Genomic DNA, 18,894 nt, shown 5'->3' on the forward strand with positions numbered 1-18,894 from the left:
TGAATTGTATTACTAAAATAACACGTGTGTTTATAAAACAAAAATCCCATCGCACAAGGCTCAAATATGTCACCATTAATTAAATTATTATAGTGCCGTAAGACACATAATATTAATAAAAATCTTCAATATTTATAAAACTTAATACTAACTAAATATTTAATTATTCAATTATGTTTAATACTAAACACAACACTAATTCAATTCGTTAAATAATTAATTTTATAATGAACTTTCAAAATTAATATCCAATAATCTTTTATAAAAACCAATCTTTTAAATAAACTGACTAATATGTTTTCTACAAACACAAAATCAATTAACCACAGACCATGTAGTATAATTTTACAATGAATAAATATTAATTAATCTAATTACTTTTTTTTAAGGAACTCCCTTACATTATTATAAAATTTAATATATGTATAATTATAAAATAGTTTATGAATGTAGATGAAGAAACGTTATAATTTAAATATTTATAAACAATTGAAGTAATAAATTATATAATAAGATAAATATATGGGCGTCCGAAGATAGCAATAATTTTAGCTCCATAATTAAAAATAATAAAAGTTTTGAGTGTAGTAAATCCCATTAAACTATAAAGATTTCTGATAAATCTGACAAAAATAATAAAATACTTCATTGAAATTAGATTTCAGAAATTCTAGAATATATTAAATCACTATTTTGAACAAAAATATAATTTAATTTTAATTTAAACTGCTATATTTCATAAATTACAAGACAAATAATTTATTACTTAATTACATATTGGAATAATATCACATATTTTAAGTCCAGATAGTTATAAAATTTCTAATTTAATCTTATTATAGACTAGATAATTGTTACAAATACAAAGTTGTTCAATCTCAAACTTTGGGAATAGTTTTTATAGCAATAATAAATTTTATTTTTTTAAATAAATTATAAACATAATTTTATAAAACAAATTTGGCAGTGAAGATAATTTTAAAATACAATATAAAAAATTATATTGATTATTCCTACTCTGAGCTGCCCATATTAAATTTAAAATTAACAAATTATTATTATGAATTAAATTACAATTTTTCAATTGAAAGAAATTAACAAAAAATCACAATGAAAAACCAAAATCATTTAAAAAATATATGTATTATACAAAAGAAAGAGATCAGAATTCAGTTATGACAGTCAAAAAACAATTTTTTTTCAATTAATTTAGGTTTTCAAATACAAATATTGCATTTCCCACTTATATATTATGTGTATTTACATGTTATAATTTTACAATATAAAAATACGAATTTATTTACACAATTGATTGATTATGAAATATAATCTACAACAATAATTTAAAGCTTGAAACACACTTACAATAATAAGAATACTGTTAGTTTAAGGCAATTTTATTGTTTTATATTTTTTATTTGTATCTTGAAGATCAAAATGTAATACAAAAATTACATTTAACTAATAATTTTTCATTATATCTACCAATTATAGTTCATTGTTAATGATGTGTCTACCACCCAAAAGACTTTGAGATCTTAATCTAGTTTTCCTTTTAATATAAAATAGTATGTACGCCTCTACATTTTGTACAATTGACGAATTAACCTCATGAACTTTTTCATCATTAAATTCAAACCACTCGCCTAAAATTAAAAAACATAACATCTTAAAAAACATTTGTTTTTATAAATGAATTTTTATAAGATTATCTAGAAAATTAAATACCTTTATCAATTGCAAAAGAGGTATAATGGCCAGATCCACCACTACAAATTAATTATATAAATTAAAAAAATATAATTTATTTTACTGTAAAAGTAAATTTACCCATTGCCTTCGTGAACAATGACAGCTGACAAATCATACAAACAGTCTTCTTTGTCAATAGTTACTCGTTTGTCACTTAATAAAAACTGAGACATGTCTAAGGATTCAATTGGAAACTGTATAGGAGTATGAATTTTAATACGTTGTGCTTTGACCCATCTAAATCTTTTTAAATGTAAACAAAGAACCTATAATAAAATATTAATTGTAATTGTAATTATTATTATTAAATAAAATATAAAATAATGTATTTAATAAAATCTATCTTACATTGGGTAGTTGGCTTATCCAGAATTTTTTGGTTGATTTTTGTTTACTTTTACAACCATTACAATAATAAAAGTTATTTTCAGCGAGTTCTTCAATTTCAATGAATCGAGATAAACAATCTTAAAAAATAAAATATAAACTTAATAAATTTTATTAAAAAATTAGAATATAAGTACATACCAGTTAATGTATCCATTGGACGCATTGCTAATTGTTTGTCAGATTCAGTGTAATCAGGAATATCCAATGAAATATCCAAAAAAGGGTCATAAGTTTTGGAATATAATCGACACACTAAACAGCAGACCTATAAATGTATACAAGATATATATTCATAAAAGCATACATTTTTAAGAATAATTTTCAAGATATCAATGGTTAACAAAAAATATTAAATTTAGTTCAATTTATAATAGTAATACAGAGTGATTCATTGAAGATAAACACTCATATTCATTGAAACTATTAAAAATTATTGTAAAGAAATTGTTGTTTAACTCGAAATACTCCATATATTTTTTTGCATTACTAATCTCAGAAATATTCATGAACAAATGGAAAACAGGTCATCAAATTAAATATTTTATGGGCAGCTAAAAAGAATCTAACATTGCAAATAATTTTTGGAGGGGGTTACCACCCTTTAACCTTCAAAGGATAGACACATGATTCTATATTAAATATAAATTTTCAATAGTGCATTTTTAAGCAAGGTGGTGTGGTAATTTTTTTTTCATACCTAAAAAATAACTTATGGTCCATTGAAACAGATTATTGTTGCCACCGGTATTATTAAAACCAATATAATGAAGAATTTGTATATTAAATCTAAATTTTCAAATAATTTTAAAATGCAAAAGGTTGATTGGTTGAAGTTTACTTCAAAATATAAAAGGGTGGAAAGTGTCCTCCGAACCTTCTCTTTCTGATCATAGGCACTTACGATTTACTTTGGAAATTAAAAAAGTTGAGACGGAGTACTATAAAAATCCAAAAAGAACAAACTGGGATAACTACAAGTCAGATCTTTCACATGACCTGAATAACCTACAGTTTAGATTGGGGTCGAGGAAGAATACTGAAAGGGCTGTAAATATACTACAGGACTCCATTGTTTCGGCTTACAAGAAAAACTGCCCTTTAATAGAAAAGAAAGGTACAGGGCAGGGTGTAGCTTAGTGAAACGCTAACCCGTCTAAATTAAGAAAGAGTTCATATGAGCTCTTAAATAAAGCGATGAAATTAGGTTTGGAACATCACTGGGAATCCTATAAAATAGCCCAAAGGAAGTGCAAATGTGCATTGAAAAAGTCCAAAAGAGAAAGTTGGAAAAAGTTCTGTTGGAATATACAGAAATTCCCTATAGCAACTAGACTTCTGCAATCACTAAGGAATGGACCAAACAAAACTGTCGAGGCAATACTACTGCTAGATGGCATGTTTACCAATAATGAAAATGAAACATTATCACATTTGATGAATACATATTTTTCTGGCTCTGAAATTAACAACAGAGAACAGTTACATAATATACAGGACAAACAAGTGACATGTACTGATTGGAAACTAACCAGAAGAGTAATAAACCCAAGTGGAATAAGATGGGCAATAAAAGCCTTTGGCAGATTCAAAGCTGCAGGCTGTGAAGAATTTTTCCGTGCACTTCTGCAAGAAGGGTAAGAGCTAATCGTCCTCATCTCTGTTAATATTCCATTCACTACACGTAGAGAATGGAATATTAACTACCTGACTGAAAAAGGAGGATTTGTGATATATACAGATGGATCCAAAAATCAGGAAAGATAGGTGCTGAAATTTGGGGTTTAAAGCCACAAATAAATGTCAGTATGTCATTGGGCACAATACCCTCTGTTTTCCAAGCAGAGGTGATGGCGATACTGGTAGGGGCTCAGAACCTGCTGGTATACCAAAATAGGAAGATAACTATCTTAAGTGATAGTCAAGCGGCTTTGAAGGCACTCTGTAACGATCAGGTGAATTCAAAGCTGGTCCTCGAATGCAAGGAAACTTTAGAATCACTATCGAGGTTCAACAAAGTTACACTAGCGTGGGTACCAGGACACAACGGTGTTACTGAAAATGAGAATGCTGACTTTCTAGCCAGGAAAGGAGCAGAGAACACCTATGTTAGACCAGAACCAGTGGTATGATTCACTGAGAAATCGCACAAATCGCTACCCAAGAATTGGTGCAGAGAACAACACAGGAAAATCTGGAAGTACTTGGTAATACCTAAAAAATCTAAAATATTTATCAAGACCCCCGGTCTACTGCTGGGTGATCTCAACAGCATGACTAGACATCAAATAAGCACTTTGATTGGTCTATTAACAGGACATGGTCACTTGTTTAAACACCCTTACGCAATGGGGTATTTAAATCACCATTGTGCAGGAAATGTGGAGTAAAAGATGAAGACTCTTTTCACATTATGTGGGATTGTGAAGCCTTATCCACACTAAGATTAAACTACTTGAGTAAACCTTTTCCTGAAAATGAAGATATTAAAAACCTAAGACCCAGAGAGATACTTAATTTCGCCAGAAAGACAGGACTCTTTGGTCATCTACAGGGGGTGACTTGATAGTCCACCTTTATACAATGATAAGTATAAAGTAATAACACTTTGGTGATAACACTTAGGTGTGTAAACCGAATCAAGACAATTCGGTATGAGGTGTGCACAATGGACTAACAGGTCTGAGTGCATGGGCATTTGTCCACCTCACTAATAACTAAAACTAAAACTAAGTTGTACAGAATATATCCCTGACAGTATTTGAGAAATATCAATATTAATAATATTTCTAAAATGATGTCAAAGATTGTAAAGATATATAAATTAATGAAGAGTACCTACGACACCACCTTGTTCGTAATCGTCAAAATAGTGTGAATGAGAAAAATATAACTAGGGTAGTACTATCTTTTTCCCTTTTTAATCATTCTATCATTTTATTTTCCTCTCTAAGCTCTATTGGATAATAAGTTTATGGTATATAGTTTACATAAATAAGATAAATTTGATAAAGAAAGTTTTAGTAGTTTTGATTATCAAAATATAGGCTATCATTGGGTCTTTTGAAGCCTTAGCTCTCAAATCTAAATATTACTTTTGTCATTATTTATAATACAATAGTCTCCCTAAAAATTTTATCAAATGTTCCAACCAATGGTAAAAAATTATTAATAGAAAGAAACCTGCACCTATAATTTTATCTTTTTTCTAACCTAAACTGCAAGAGAAAAGAATAGAAAAAATGCAAAACATAACTATAAACAAGAGTTAATCTCATATTGAGAAGTGTTAAATAAAAATTCAAATCCGAGAGTCATTATACTATTGTTAGTACTCCAAATTTGTTTCTAAGTTGCTCTTTACCCATTTCATAATTACTACAACAGTTAAAATAATTATCATAATCTAAATTAATACAAGTTGAAAAAATAACCAAAAAAGGACGAAGTTCATATAAAGAGAAACAAGTCATAAATAGTTACTTTTTAGTAAATCTAAAAATCATAATATTCCATATATAAGAATTATGCTTTATACCTAATTTCATTTATTAATTACTTTATTATCAATGGACACATAAATATAAAATTGTTAACAATGTTTCATGCTTTTCCAAAATAATTAACATAAAATATCCAAAATTAACAATCTTTACATGAACTCTGCCCAAATTTTCCTTATATTTATAAAATAAATCACCTCACTTAACAGCATACCACCAAAAACAAAGCTGACAATTGTAGAACGATCAAACATTTTAATTTCTTGTTCAATATCTAACTGTTTTAATTCGGAATGTAATTTATCTAATGTGTAAATCAAAAACTCATGAGCATCATGTTGATGAAATCCTCTAGAGTAAATAAAAATCAGATAATAAAAATTATAATCTATTTTTATATTAATTATAACATTATTTCATTAAAATTATCAATTTTTTACCACTACAAAGCTCAAAAAAAAACTTACAATGGCATTTAACTAAAAACAATTTTTTTCCTACCATAAATTGTATTTACCATAAAATTTTAAAATATAGGATTATTCTACCTTAATAACCACTACATTAATTATTAATGCATCTTTGAAACAATATGTTTATCAAGTTTATTTCCACTATCAACAAATGTAATAGAACTAGTGATTGATTAGTATACAAAAATCAATTTGTGAACAAAATAAGGGATCCCACAACAGAAAGGGTTTTGTATCTTACGTTCTAGTCTATGCTATTAATAGTAGAAATAAATTTGACAAATTTATTATTAGTGACGAACGGATAACTAATCCAGGTCTAGCGATTACTGATTTATACTAATTTATAAACAGATAAAAACTTTTAAATCACCATATACTTCTATGTAATTTTAAGTATTTTTTTCAATTTCTTAAAATTTTAAATATTATCATAAACAATGTTAATAAGAAGCTAATGCTGTTGTTTAGGATTATTTTGTAAATAAATAATAATAATAATAACATATAGCTTATTTGCTTCTTTCTTTTCAAATTTAAAATAATTAAATTTGTAGATTTATACATATTTGTAAATTAACTGACCTGTAACGAGGAACGGTTTTACATATAATGTGATACAAAGCACAAGATGATACAGGATCTCCCATTTTATAGCCAGGTGGTTTCCACTCAGATAAATTGATCAAAACTTTACATAACTCTTCAGCTATAACTCCATTTTTTATTTCTTTAAGACTAGTATAGTTATTATTGATGATAGCAGGTAAATGTTTCATACAATATACAAATGGACTTATATTACTAAAAAATTTAAATAAAACTTTGAATTAATACTTTAAATAATTATTATCAAATTATTTAGTCAAAATAAAATTCATAATACATTAGCCAACAATAATTATTTAAATAACTTGGTTTCATAACTTTTAATAAATACAATACATAAATGCTTATATTGCCTGCTAAGCAAAAGTACTGTAGCCCTCTCTCCCCCCCAAAAAAACTAGTTATATATGGGGTCTGATAGATTTACCAATTATGCAAATTTTTATTATAAAAAATACTAAATATGCCATAAAATCAATTATGATTTTTAGAAAGACTGTAAGTAATAAAATAAATTATTAGTATTTAGTAAGAATACTGTATCTCACATAAAAACAAATTATTTTTACAGAGTGTCTAATTAACATATTTAACCAAGTTACTATTGTATTGTTTAGTATTTCAACTATTTCTCCAGATGTAGTGACATTGTATATTAATAGCTTTTAAATTGTTATATTTTCCTAATGTGGTTAACTTTATTTATATTGAATATTATAAATACATGATCAACATTTTAAATTAAATATAATAATAAAAAAATGAGCATGGTGTGTGAAGCATTTTATTGCTACGGGTGTCGGATATTCGCTGACTTGGAGTCAATGGTTGGTACGGCGTAGTGATCCATATCTTGTTGTTGATTCTTGATTTGTCAGTGGCGATGTATACAGGTTATCTAAAGTCTCTGCCATGACTGGTCTCAACAGATCACTTATGGCTTGGTCATTGGTAATGCGAGACAACATACCCGTGATGGTTATTCAAATAAGCACAATCTTTCTTATTAAAACACACATATGTGGATAAGGGACCCACCAGGCATACGCCAAAACACATGTATATTGGTGTTAAGAACACAAGTTACCCATGTGGGTCAGGAGGACCAAGAGGATGACTGTTAGAGCTGCCCTAGCAGTCATCCTCTCGACAACATTCTAAACTAAGCGGTGATCACTTTGTCACAATGGCAATGTATATGGATTTCAAGGGTGATGATGGCTGCTGAATGCGGTGGCAGTGAACAACGATAATTGGCACAAAAAGCATCTGGGAACTAAAACTGGAAGACGTTAGATGTTGGCAACATAAACAGGAGATGACAACGGTGGTGGCAGATGGTCAGCAATTACTAAGCAACACAAATGGACAGCAACAACTGAACGATAACTTCAGTACTTAAGTCTTTTGTTTATTCAGTGAATATACAGAAATAAATTTAATAGTTGAATTTCTACTTTTTACTCAGTGTAATTTACATTCACTTGTGTTTCATTCAATGTGGTAGCGTGAATTTTTTTCTTTATTTTCGTATTCTTCATCTGTTTAGTCGTTGTTAGGGTAAAAACAGAGTATTCGATAGAATAGAATATACAATATTATATAAAGTGTTAATTTCGTGCAATACATTCAGATGAATTAATAAATTAATTTTTTTCTGATTATTATTTGTTTGTATATTCATAATTACTATAAACATACTAATATTATTTTTTTAATTTTATGTTTTATATAATTATATCAGTTTTTGAAATAATAAAATAATCTTATTTTTGATATGGTGATGTGGGGTATTTGTAAATGCGTTTTTTTAAACAAATGCACAAGTTATTATTTAATATAATTTACATTACCCCACTTCACCCTAAAAAGTGAAACAATGTTTTATTTTATATCATAATATTTTGTTTTATAAAATTATTTGTGTTTTACTTTAGTAGCATATTTATAATTATTAATCAATAATGTTGTAAAACTAACTTTAGGTGTTATTCTTTAATAAATAAAGGTATACATACGTCTTATATCACTAAGTAATAATATAAAAGCTTTTATTCATGTAATAAGTTAAATAAACGCTTTTATTATTATTTCCATGTATTCCTTTATCGAAAAAGCTATAACAATGAATAAATTTTTATTGAATTAAGTATACTAGCAAATGATAAAAGTAAAAAAAATACTTATATGTAGTTTTCTCAAAATTAACATTTCGATTTTTAAAACACTTTTGCTTATTAGGAATTTCAAATAACATGTTAATTAATCTAATTAATTCATAAAAGAGTTCAGAATAAACCATTACCATTAAAACTAATTTTTTTCTAATTAACCTCACAATTTTTATAATAGAAAAACAAAATATCTTAAAATTTTTATTTAACAAAACTTATTTTAATAAATAATTATATTATATATAAGTTAATCAAAATAAATAAATTTACAAAGAAACTCTGAACTTTAGTTGAAAGGTAAAATGTTAAAATATACATATATTTTTATACTTCATAATTGAAATAAGTATGAAATCACCTTAGAGATTGCCATACAGCATTCATAAAACAACTATTTCCTTCATTTGTTAGTCCTGCCTTTTTATTTGTTCTTGGACCCCTTCTATTAACTGTTTTTTTCTTTTTAGCAATTTGTTGATTCGCAGTTTGTCTGTTATAGTATAGAACAATAAAATATTTAGTAATTTACTTAAGTAAAATATATTATAAATACTTGAATATTACATAGATTAAAAATAAAAGTAAAAATTATAGATAACACATAGAGCAATGATTTATTTTTATATAGTCTACTAAATTACACAAGAGAAAGAAAACACCTACAATAATAGGTGTTTTTTTCAACTATTGTATTCCTTTTTCATTCTAAAATTCTAATTTTTGACTTAATTTTATGAGTAGACTGCTTTGTTGTATCATGGATATAATGAAATATTTTAGGAAAATAGAAGGGTTAAATATTAACACAAAAAAATTACAAAATGCATTTTTTTAATCAGATAAAGAAATTATTATTATTAAAGATTTTCACATAATTATCCAAATTGGACAAATACTAATTTCACTCTTTTTACTTCCACTGAATTATGATAAATATTTTCTAAAAAAGTTTTAAGAAAAATTTTTCCCAGGATAAATTTTTGGTTATACAACAATCTACTCCTAACCTGAACTATGTGTCTATTTCTACGTTACTACTTGTGTTGTAACATTATGTTCCAATTTATTATAAAATTGAATATAAATAATTTTTATTCAAATTAGTTACCGGCGTTTTTTACTCTGATTAGTACCCTGGGTAAACAAAATAAATTGTCTTAAACGATTAAGTTCATCATCATGGTTTTTGGGCTCAACCTCTTTATCACATTTATAGCTAAAAAAATATTGTTAAAATAAGTAATGAAAAAAAAAATTTATTAACATTAAATTATTTAATAATTTTGCATCGAGGTATTAGTTCTTAAATAATTACCAATATAATGTCGCTGATTCTATATTTAGAGTAATACAATGATTCTTGTGATACTCAAAATGAGCTATACAATGTCCTGAAGCATAACGTCCACAAAGAATTTGCCTACACACCATACAGATCCATAGTTGATCAATTCTTAAACAAACTAGATTAAAAAATTAATTTTATTAACTGTAACAATATAGTAGTTATATATATTTTTTTATTGTTTTACATAAAAAATATATAAAACAAGAATTATAATAATTTACAAAAAAAAAATAATTACATAAACTATATTTTGATAGTAGGACAAAAGATTAAACACATTTTTTAAGGAGTAGTAACGCCTTCTCAGAATCTAATGAAGGGTAATTTATTCGTCTTAACTTTATTTATTATGATCNTTTTATATACTTTATTTATTATGATCAACTATAATATATGATAAGATTAGTCATATTAATTAAAAAGTAAAATAAAATTGAAAGGTAAAAATAAGGCCTGTCAATTTTCAAAATATTGAGAAAAAAAATTTTAGCCAACTTTAAAATAGAGGTCTACATATATCTTTAGGAGTTCTATGAACTGATATATATTTTATAAGTAAATACCCCAAATTTTACGATTCTTTCACATTTTAATGAAATAATAGAAAATGTACTCAGGTTCTTTGCTAATTATCTGTGGATAATCAACCACTTATATAGTGTTTAATTTTACAAATTATATTATAATTATAAATATATTATATTATAACAGATTATACAACTACAATATTATTTATTTAGTAAAATTTAATATAATATTTGTATTTAATTTATGCCATGTTTATTTGTATTAATAGTAAAAACATTTATTTACTTTTTTGATGTCGCACCAACATCAAAAATGTAAATTTTAGGAAAAGTGTCCCTAAAATTATTATGCAATATATAATGAAATGAAGGTATTAAAAGTCTGTACATGTATGATTGCTGTTTGACTAGCTAATAAATAGTACACAATTTTATCTACAATAGAGTAAATTTGTAGTTTACTGCATTAGATTTTAATTAAGTATAATTAAAGAACACAGCAAATGGAATATAAATAATAGAGTAATGCTAAAGAAATTTTCCTTATCACAAAATTTATAGTACTCTAATTTTTTTTATTATTGGCTTCAAAGTGATAAAATTTCTGTATTTAAAAATATACACATTAGAACACTAGTTCTAATACTAAATATTATTGTTTGCGAGTTAAAAAATGTCTCCTTAAATTATATATTAAGGAAATTAACATATTTCATTAGATATACTACCAATAATAATTTCTACTAAAGATAAATTCAGAAAACATTTTCTAAAAAATTCTTAATACTAATTTATCAATTACATCGATTCCACAAGTATTGATCGATTTATGACAAATGATTCTCAAATAATAAGTAGTATCACACAACAACACATACAAAATTCACAGGATTTGCAAATATTTTATCATTTTCAATGTAGATTATAATAATAATATTCTATGTTTAATTAAGAGATTATTAAAAAAGTGTTTGAAATATTTCTGAAAATTTGTGGTCTTGCAAAAATAATTTTTTTAAATGTAAAGTAGTTTATTTATTGAATGATTAAAATAATTAAATTGCAAATTATTCTACGATAATTAATAAATCCACATAATGATAATTAATCTTAAGAATAATCTTGACAATGGGCATACAATACATGTTTGTGCTTCTCTTTTTCATCCCCACCAATTTCAACTGTATACAAGCTAGTTTTTTCTAGAAGCTTTGTTTCATTGTTACAGATAGCATTTTAATGTCTATATTATTGTACATAACAATAATTTTAATCACATCAACAATGCTCACCATTACAACTCCTGTTCTTCAACGTCACCCTCATTTCGTTGACGTCCAAATTTTGAACGACGTCACAAATGTGTGAGCAATCGTAATCCATGGTGACGGCGGCTGCGGTCGGTCGCGTTCACACACGGACAATCGATTGCACCTCGAGAGGGGACGGAACGAACGGGCGACAATCGGGGAAAACGGGCTACCGTCCCGATGCAGAATTCTACACACTAAAAACAAATTTGCTTTCGTGTATCGCCAATTACTGGCTACCGCACAAAGAAACTACAACGGAAACGTCCCGTTTCCCCGTGTATATATCACACATACAAAAACAACGCCGTTCCAGAGGACCGTGTTGAACAGACGACAGCAGTGGTGGCTGTGGCCACAACGACGAACGTCTGATGGTACGCGAGAGGAGAATATTAAACAAACGACGGATGAACGGATGTAGCGCCACTGCTGTTCTTCGTTGAGAAAATTATAAACAGCTGATCAGCTGAACGCCAGAACGTAATAACAACATAGAACGGCTGGCTATGTCCCTCCCACCAACAGTAGCTCGCGCCCCCGCGAACGTTTTGGTTGTAAGTGATGGGCGTGACGCTCGGATAGCGAGGCCAACTGCCAAGACCAAGCCTTAAGTTATCGTTGCTGACGCAGCAGTTGAAAAGTCTGCAGGTACTAACTGAGGTCTTTGCCATCGATAGTGCGCACTCCTGTTTTGAAGGAGGTAGTACAAAATCCAATAATATTCACATATTGATGTTTTTATTCCGGGAATTCGTTCTTGTTCACCTCAGTCGATATTTAATATAATCGTTTACCATAACAACAACCAGGAAAATTACTCGGAAAACTTAATTTTAAAACGCAATTTTCATTTTCTAAAACATTGGATGCCATATTATTGATTTTATTTAAACAAATATTTAGTAAAATTTAATCAAAATAATTTGTAAAAGCCAAGTGATTTTTACAAGAATTGTATTAAAAGATAAAAAGTAATCACATTTAAAAATTAAAAATGATAGAATATTTTGGTTGAAAAAAAAATGTCACATAATAAACAGTATTTGATGGGCTTGGTGCAACAACCAGATAAGACCATTTTTTATAATTTTTTTTAAAACAATTTTATCAAAATTTTGCATCAAAATCGATATTTTTTTCTAAATTAAATATCTAATAATAAAAATAATAGAAAAATAGAAATAATTTTTGTACTGAATTACACAAAAAGTTATGTTTATTCAAAATAAATAAAAAATTATTTTCTGGAAAAGTTGAACTTATCTGGTTGTTTCACTAAGCCTTCCAATTAGAAAATAATACCGAACAGAGAAATTTTATAGTATAATAAAGCACTGAAGATTACCTTAAAGATATGATTTTATATTTTTCAACAAACGCGTTCATAAAAAAAACAAAGCAATATTTTGGCTTAAAAGTTCCCAGTAATTTTATTCAAAATTAGGAGGTTTATTGTATGAGAATTACATATGTATGTAGAGAGGCTCATTCAGGGGGGCTGAAATAGTTAAATCCCCTTATTGACCATACAAAACCAACTTTTTAAATAAAATATCACCAAAAAAAAAAAAGGTCATTGATAAATTGTGGGTATACAATAGAGTAAAATTTTATCTCCTATAAAATAACGTCAACACGATACAAAATTTATTTCAATAAATATTACAAAATACTCTTATTCGAAGCTCTAATTTCAAGGGCGTATTTAAAGCTTTTTTTATGAGAAAGTGACATTTTTTTTTTATTTTAAACACACTACAGAAAAATTGTTTGCAAAAAAATCCAAAAAAACAAAAGATGACATAAAATAAAAGATCTTAAGAGAAATAATTCGTGGGTATTGGCTTTGTAAAAAATGGATAGAATTAATCCAAAGGGGAAAGGGCACTGTTGTTTCTTCTCTTCTAAAATACGCTTTAACGTATTTTGTGTTAAATCTCATTTGATAACATCAATGCACTTTTCTTTGTATTTTATTTTGTAAAATTTATTAGTTAAATTTAATTATTTTTTTAAGTAAAAATTTCTACTTAATTGAAACTTGAAAAAACATTTATATTTTGTCAGCTTTTATTGTTAAGCTGACTACAATGGAGGTTTTTGAAGTAAGCCAATCTTATGATAACAACGTGAAGTAAAGATAGATTAGGGAGACATGCTTGCATCAAAGATTAGAAAAAAATTATTTATGATACAACTATTTTACAGGGATGGGTAGTTCGTGAATTGGCTCTTTTAAGTGAACTCATAGACAAATATACTATAAACTGAACTGAACGAGCTGAATCAGTGTGCCATAGTAATATGACTCAATGACTTAGCGTGGCTACTAAGAATTGAATTTAGTTTAAAACGTCTTATCAATAAATTCTGAATCATGTGAATTATGATTTGATTCTTTATCAAGGTTTATCATTTTTTATAGGTTATTTAATATTTTATTTGTTAATAACTCTTCATGATCCAGTGATAACTGATATAACATATTACCATTAGTGTTATGTGAATTTGTACAAATTGTAACCTAAATATAATTAAATTTATATTTCATTTCAAAATGTGAAGTCTACATTAACTCGTCACGGATGAGTGTGATTATTACTTAAAAGTTATAACTTTTAAATTGAGATTAATAATTGATTTTTTAAATTATCATTTTCAATTATAATTAGATAAAAAAAATTTGAGATGGAATTTCTGAAGACAAAGTGGTTTGGCAATTTATGAGATTAGATGTTGAAACAGTTGTACTCTAAAAATATATATGTTTACTAATTAGTAATATAAATATTTACTTATTTTTCTACTGTATGTATAAATTAATTAATAATAATCAAATATTAAATATGAAAACGATTATATGTTTTTTAATTGAAATTGTAACATATATATATATATATATATGGTAGTCAGATATAAGAATATGTCAATAGTACACATTAAAATGAAACTTTTCATCATAAAAAAATCTTTTTGGTAAATATTCTAATTTATATATTGATTAAGAGAGGTTAAATTATTAACTGTGTGTATCTTTTTGATGGATTTTGGGTGACATTTATAAATGATGAATTTACAATTATAAAATAAGCTATATCCTTTTATTAATAATTAAAGGAAAGTATAAATATTTGAATTAATTTTTAAAAGTGAAAAATGATTTAATTGTTTGCTTATTAAAATAACAATTAATATCTATAGTAATGTGCCTTATTGTTGACTGTTATGATGTGACTAATTGCTTTGTTAATAATTGTAAAAAAAAATACAGTTAGGTAATATTATTAACTAGGTGCATGCCCAGTAAGAAAAGCTTTAAGTAGGTATACTGTACGAAATATACAATAAGTCTGATAAAGAATTAAAAAATAACTCAATAAAAATGAAAAATTTACTAACATGCTTTTAGAATTTTACATGTATTTAACACTGTTTTTAATTTAAAGAAGTATTCTCATATGAAAAAAAATATATCTGGTAACCATAATTAATTATGCATATAATATAATGAATTTTTTTTAGCAAAATTAATCTGCCTATAATAGCACCTATCTATAGGTTTAACTTACAGAAGTAGAAGTTGATGAACCAATACCTGGGTCATCAATCATCTCTTCTATTACACGAGACATTCTATTTAAAAAAATTGCTAAAGGATTCTTAGATTTAATATGTCTAACTAAATTTGAAGTTGAAGAATGATTATTTTTTAATTTTATATGACAACGTCTACACTTTACATGAATATTATCTGCATCGAGTTGAAAAAAATCCATTTAATATTAAATAAAAATAATAAATATTTTAATATGAAATAAAATACCTTTGTAAATTATATAAAGTGTTTCACAATTTTCGATTTTGTGCACAAGATTTACTGTGATCACAAGAAACAGCATTGATACAATGAGTAAAATTTTAAATAAATGAGACTAAATTATACATAATATATCAGTTTTTAGAACAATATTCATTCAAGAAGAGACCTGTAATTGCACGCAAGCAAATTTTGAAATGTATGAAAGAAATCTTTTATTCTCACCGCATACACCAAACATTGATGGTACCTTCATTGTATTTATATACCTAATTTAACACATAAATAAATCTAGGAGCTGATATTAATAATAAAAAAAAAGTTGAATAAAAAAGGGATATAAATATTATTTCTCATAAAAAAATTGATCCAACACTTTTCAATAAGTTATAGCATTATAATGTTAAAAATGTAAAATATAAAATCGATAATTTTCACACAAAAATATCATTTGGTAACTATTTTCACTGTGAAGACAAAATAAAGTCCAAAATTTTTTTTTCCATATTAAAGTATATTACATTATCTTTAATTTAAGATATATATAAAAGTGTCAGAGTTTCTAGAACACTTTCAAAAGTTAAATTGAAAAATTAAATTTTTTGTGAAAAAGTTGTCATTTTAAATCCCCCCTCTGTGGGCAGGTAAAGTGTCAAATTTACAAACAAAATATACCAAATGATAATTAAAGACATAATGCATCTATAAAAAAAAATTTATATTGATTTGATCAATTTTAAAAAATGTATGACAGTTTTAAGTAAAAAAAATGTCGAAAATTAGCGTTTTTTAAATTTGTAATTTTTTTGGAGATTTCCCCCGATTACGATAAACGAGGGAAATTTTTTCAATTTTTGAGGTAATGTCTTCGACTAGATACGATTTGTGATCTTATGACGCATCGTTGAAAGAAATCGGTTCGATAGAGCTATGAAAAAGTAGTAACAGACACAAAAATAAAAAACACATCATAGTAGAAGTATTACCTTCTCAGTTTCGCATCGAAACTAAAAATAATCAAACTATTGAATGATTAGAAGTTTTAATTTAAAATTAGCTCAACCATCTTATAGGTAAAAATCAGTTTTTGAGGCCCATAGCCTCTCCATCATCATAAAATTACTAATTAGTAATAAACAACTACTTTTTCCATAATGTACATATAATTTGAATTTGATTCTCATTTTTTTCGCGGTTTAATTTAAATCCAATATATACCCTATGTGCATACGTTGACTTTAACATCTATGCGAATACAATTATTGATGAAAATACGACATAACAATAAGAGATCTATGTGATATCTAAATAAAAATTTTGAAATCGCCCAAACGTAACTACAATTACTAATTTACGATTTATGTTTGTGACCTCGCATAGTTTTCATTATCTTGCNTTGTGACCTCGCATAGTTTTCATAATCTTGTTTAGGTCCCAAACGCGAAGTCTAATTATATTATATAAAAATAGATATTAAATAAATTTTCACACGAAGTCACTATAAAGTTGCAGAGAGGTCACGATTGAGATCTAAATATTGTCCTTATCAAAGATGACCGACGACACGTGTAAGTATGACTGACGCCAGACTTCCGTGACTTTTTACTGTATTCGCTTTATAACGCGTCTTAAACAAGTACTCTTTCAACCATCACTTTTTCTCGGCGCACTTATGAGTAATCATCTTTTTTGAAAATTATGGAGAGCTCAAATTTTAAACAGGTAAATAGTAAAATTTACTCTTAATTCTTTTAAAACCTTAGTCAACTATTCATCCTAGTAAAGATCACCATTCTCAAATTTACAAGTACAGCACTTGATTTATACATAAAGTCTATTAGCATACAGAGCGTATATGGAATGTAGGGGAACTTGCGTAAATTTAAAACTTCCGAACAAATTTTGGTCAAATTGCCCTAATTTAATGTAAATGCTCCAGGACCTAATGACCTTCAAGTACTTTGTGTACTTTAATACAAGATATGAAATAACTTTCGGAAGTTAAATGAGAACCTATTATTTTTTGTTATTATTAAACAGAAAATGGTCTAAATAAATAAAATTATGACTAGTCGATAACCAGTTTTATATTCTTAATTTTTGAGATATTAGCATTTAAAGATTTATTAAAGTTGAGGAGCGGGGTAGTATTTAGCGACTCCTAGTTTTACCATGACGCATANGTATTTAGCGACTTCTAGTTTTACCATGACGCATAGTTAACAAATTTTCCATGTTGAGTTGCCCACTCATCTATAACTAAAAAAGTAATAATACAATACAGATTATCCACTGGTCAACTTCAATTTGACCATTTCCCAATAAAAAATAATTGGTCCCCATTTAACTTTCGCAATTTACCCCTAACATAAGCCCTTAAAAATAATTTTATTTTATAATAAATACAATATTTAGTATGATTTATAAAAATAAATCAAATTTTAATCTGTAATTTTGTCAAAAAATTCAACGAAAAAATGGGGGCAAGTATACTTAATAAATCAAACTGTTTATAATGTATATATACATAATACTTAATATATTATTTATTACATAAATTAATGTAATATGATNATATTATTTATTACATAAATAAATGTAATATGATTACTTTTATATCTACATTTGTGAAAAAATGTTATATTAGAGATTTAACTTTCCAATAAATATATTATCTGATTAAATAATCATTAATTAGCTAGGTTAAATGTATTTCTTAGTTCTATATTTTATACTGTGTTTCATTTTATTAAGTGGGTTATTGTATTTTTTGCGCCGGAAAATAAATATTCCATTGTACCAGTTAAATGGATTATTTACTGTGGAAAAATATGTTTTTGTAAGTGGCCAAAAAAAGGAAATATCAATAACATGATAAAAGATTTTATTGAGCCAGAGAATGATTTTTTATGGCCCACATACCCCATCACGGTAGTATCTCAGTATTTCGGTAAGTTTTGTATTATCTTTTAAAAATTTAAGTTAATTTAT

General features: G+C 26.5%; 1 protein-coding gene and 1 long non-coding RNA gene across 3 annotated transcripts; one reads left to right on the forward strand and one right to left on the reverse strand.

The window, feature by feature from the left end:
* Positions 1 to 851: 851 nt before the first annotated feature.
* LOC126895505 (ubiquitin carboxyl-terminal hydrolase 3-like) lies at positions 852 to 12,490 on the reverse strand. Its single transcript, XM_050667449.1, has 11 exons — positions 12,066 to 12,490; positions 10,214 to 10,361; positions 10,007 to 10,114; positions 9,257 to 9,388; positions 6,701 to 6,919; positions 5,840 to 5,993; positions 2,281 to 2,407; positions 2,101 to 2,219; positions 1,831 to 2,018; positions 1,729 to 1,769; positions 852 to 1,646 (listed from the first exon to the last, which is right to left on the reverse strand). The coding sequence occupies exons 1-11, from the start codon at positions 12,154 to 12,156 to the stop codon at positions 1,489 to 1,491; spliced, it is 1,485 nt and encodes a 494-aa protein (XP_050523406.1). The 5' UTR covers positions 12,157 to 12,490; the 3' UTR covers positions 852 to 1,488.
* Positions 12,491 to 12,493: 3 nt separating this feature from the next.
* LOC126895524 (uncharacterized) lies at positions 12,494 to 18,888 on the forward strand. Of its 2 annotated transcripts, none has more exons than XR_007701667.1 (4): positions 12,494 to 12,734; positions 14,295 to 16,149; positions 17,410 to 17,625; positions 18,658 to 18,888. It is a non-coding gene; the product is annotated as an uncharacterized LOC126895524 (long non-coding RNA). The 2 variants fall into 2 exon arrangements; XR_007701666.1 differs by lacking the exon at positions 18,658 to 18,888 and adding an exon at positions 18,123 to 18,427 and having other exon boundaries at positions 17,410 to 18,086.
* Positions 18,889 to 18,894: the final 6 nt, after the last annotated feature.

Source organism: Daktulosphaira vitifoliae, unplaced genomic scaffold, assembly GCF_025091365.1.
Source record: "Daktulosphaira vitifoliae isolate Bord-2020 unplaced genomic scaffold, ASM2509136v1 Scaffold_1, whole genome shotgun sequence".
Taxonomy (NCBI): Eukaryota; Metazoa; Arthropoda; class Insecta; order Hemiptera; family Phylloxeridae; genus Daktulosphaira; species Daktulosphaira vitifoliae.

What these genes read in the sequence shown, in the direction of transcription:
- LOC126895505 (XM_050667449.1), bottom strand. Translation starts at nt 12,156, where the DNA reads ATGGATTACGATTGCTCACACATTTGTGACGTCGTTCAAAATTTGGAC. An exon ending in GAAGAACAGGAGTTGTAATG is followed by an intron (nt 10,362 to 12,065) that starts GTGAGCATTGTT and finishes TTTTTAATCTAG; the next exon opens with TTTGTTTAAGAATTGATCAA. An exon ending in ATTGTTCACGAAGGCAATGG is followed by an intron (nt 1,770 to 1,830) that starts GTAAATTTACTT and finishes ATTAATTTGTAG; the next exon opens with TGGTGGATCTGGCCATTATA.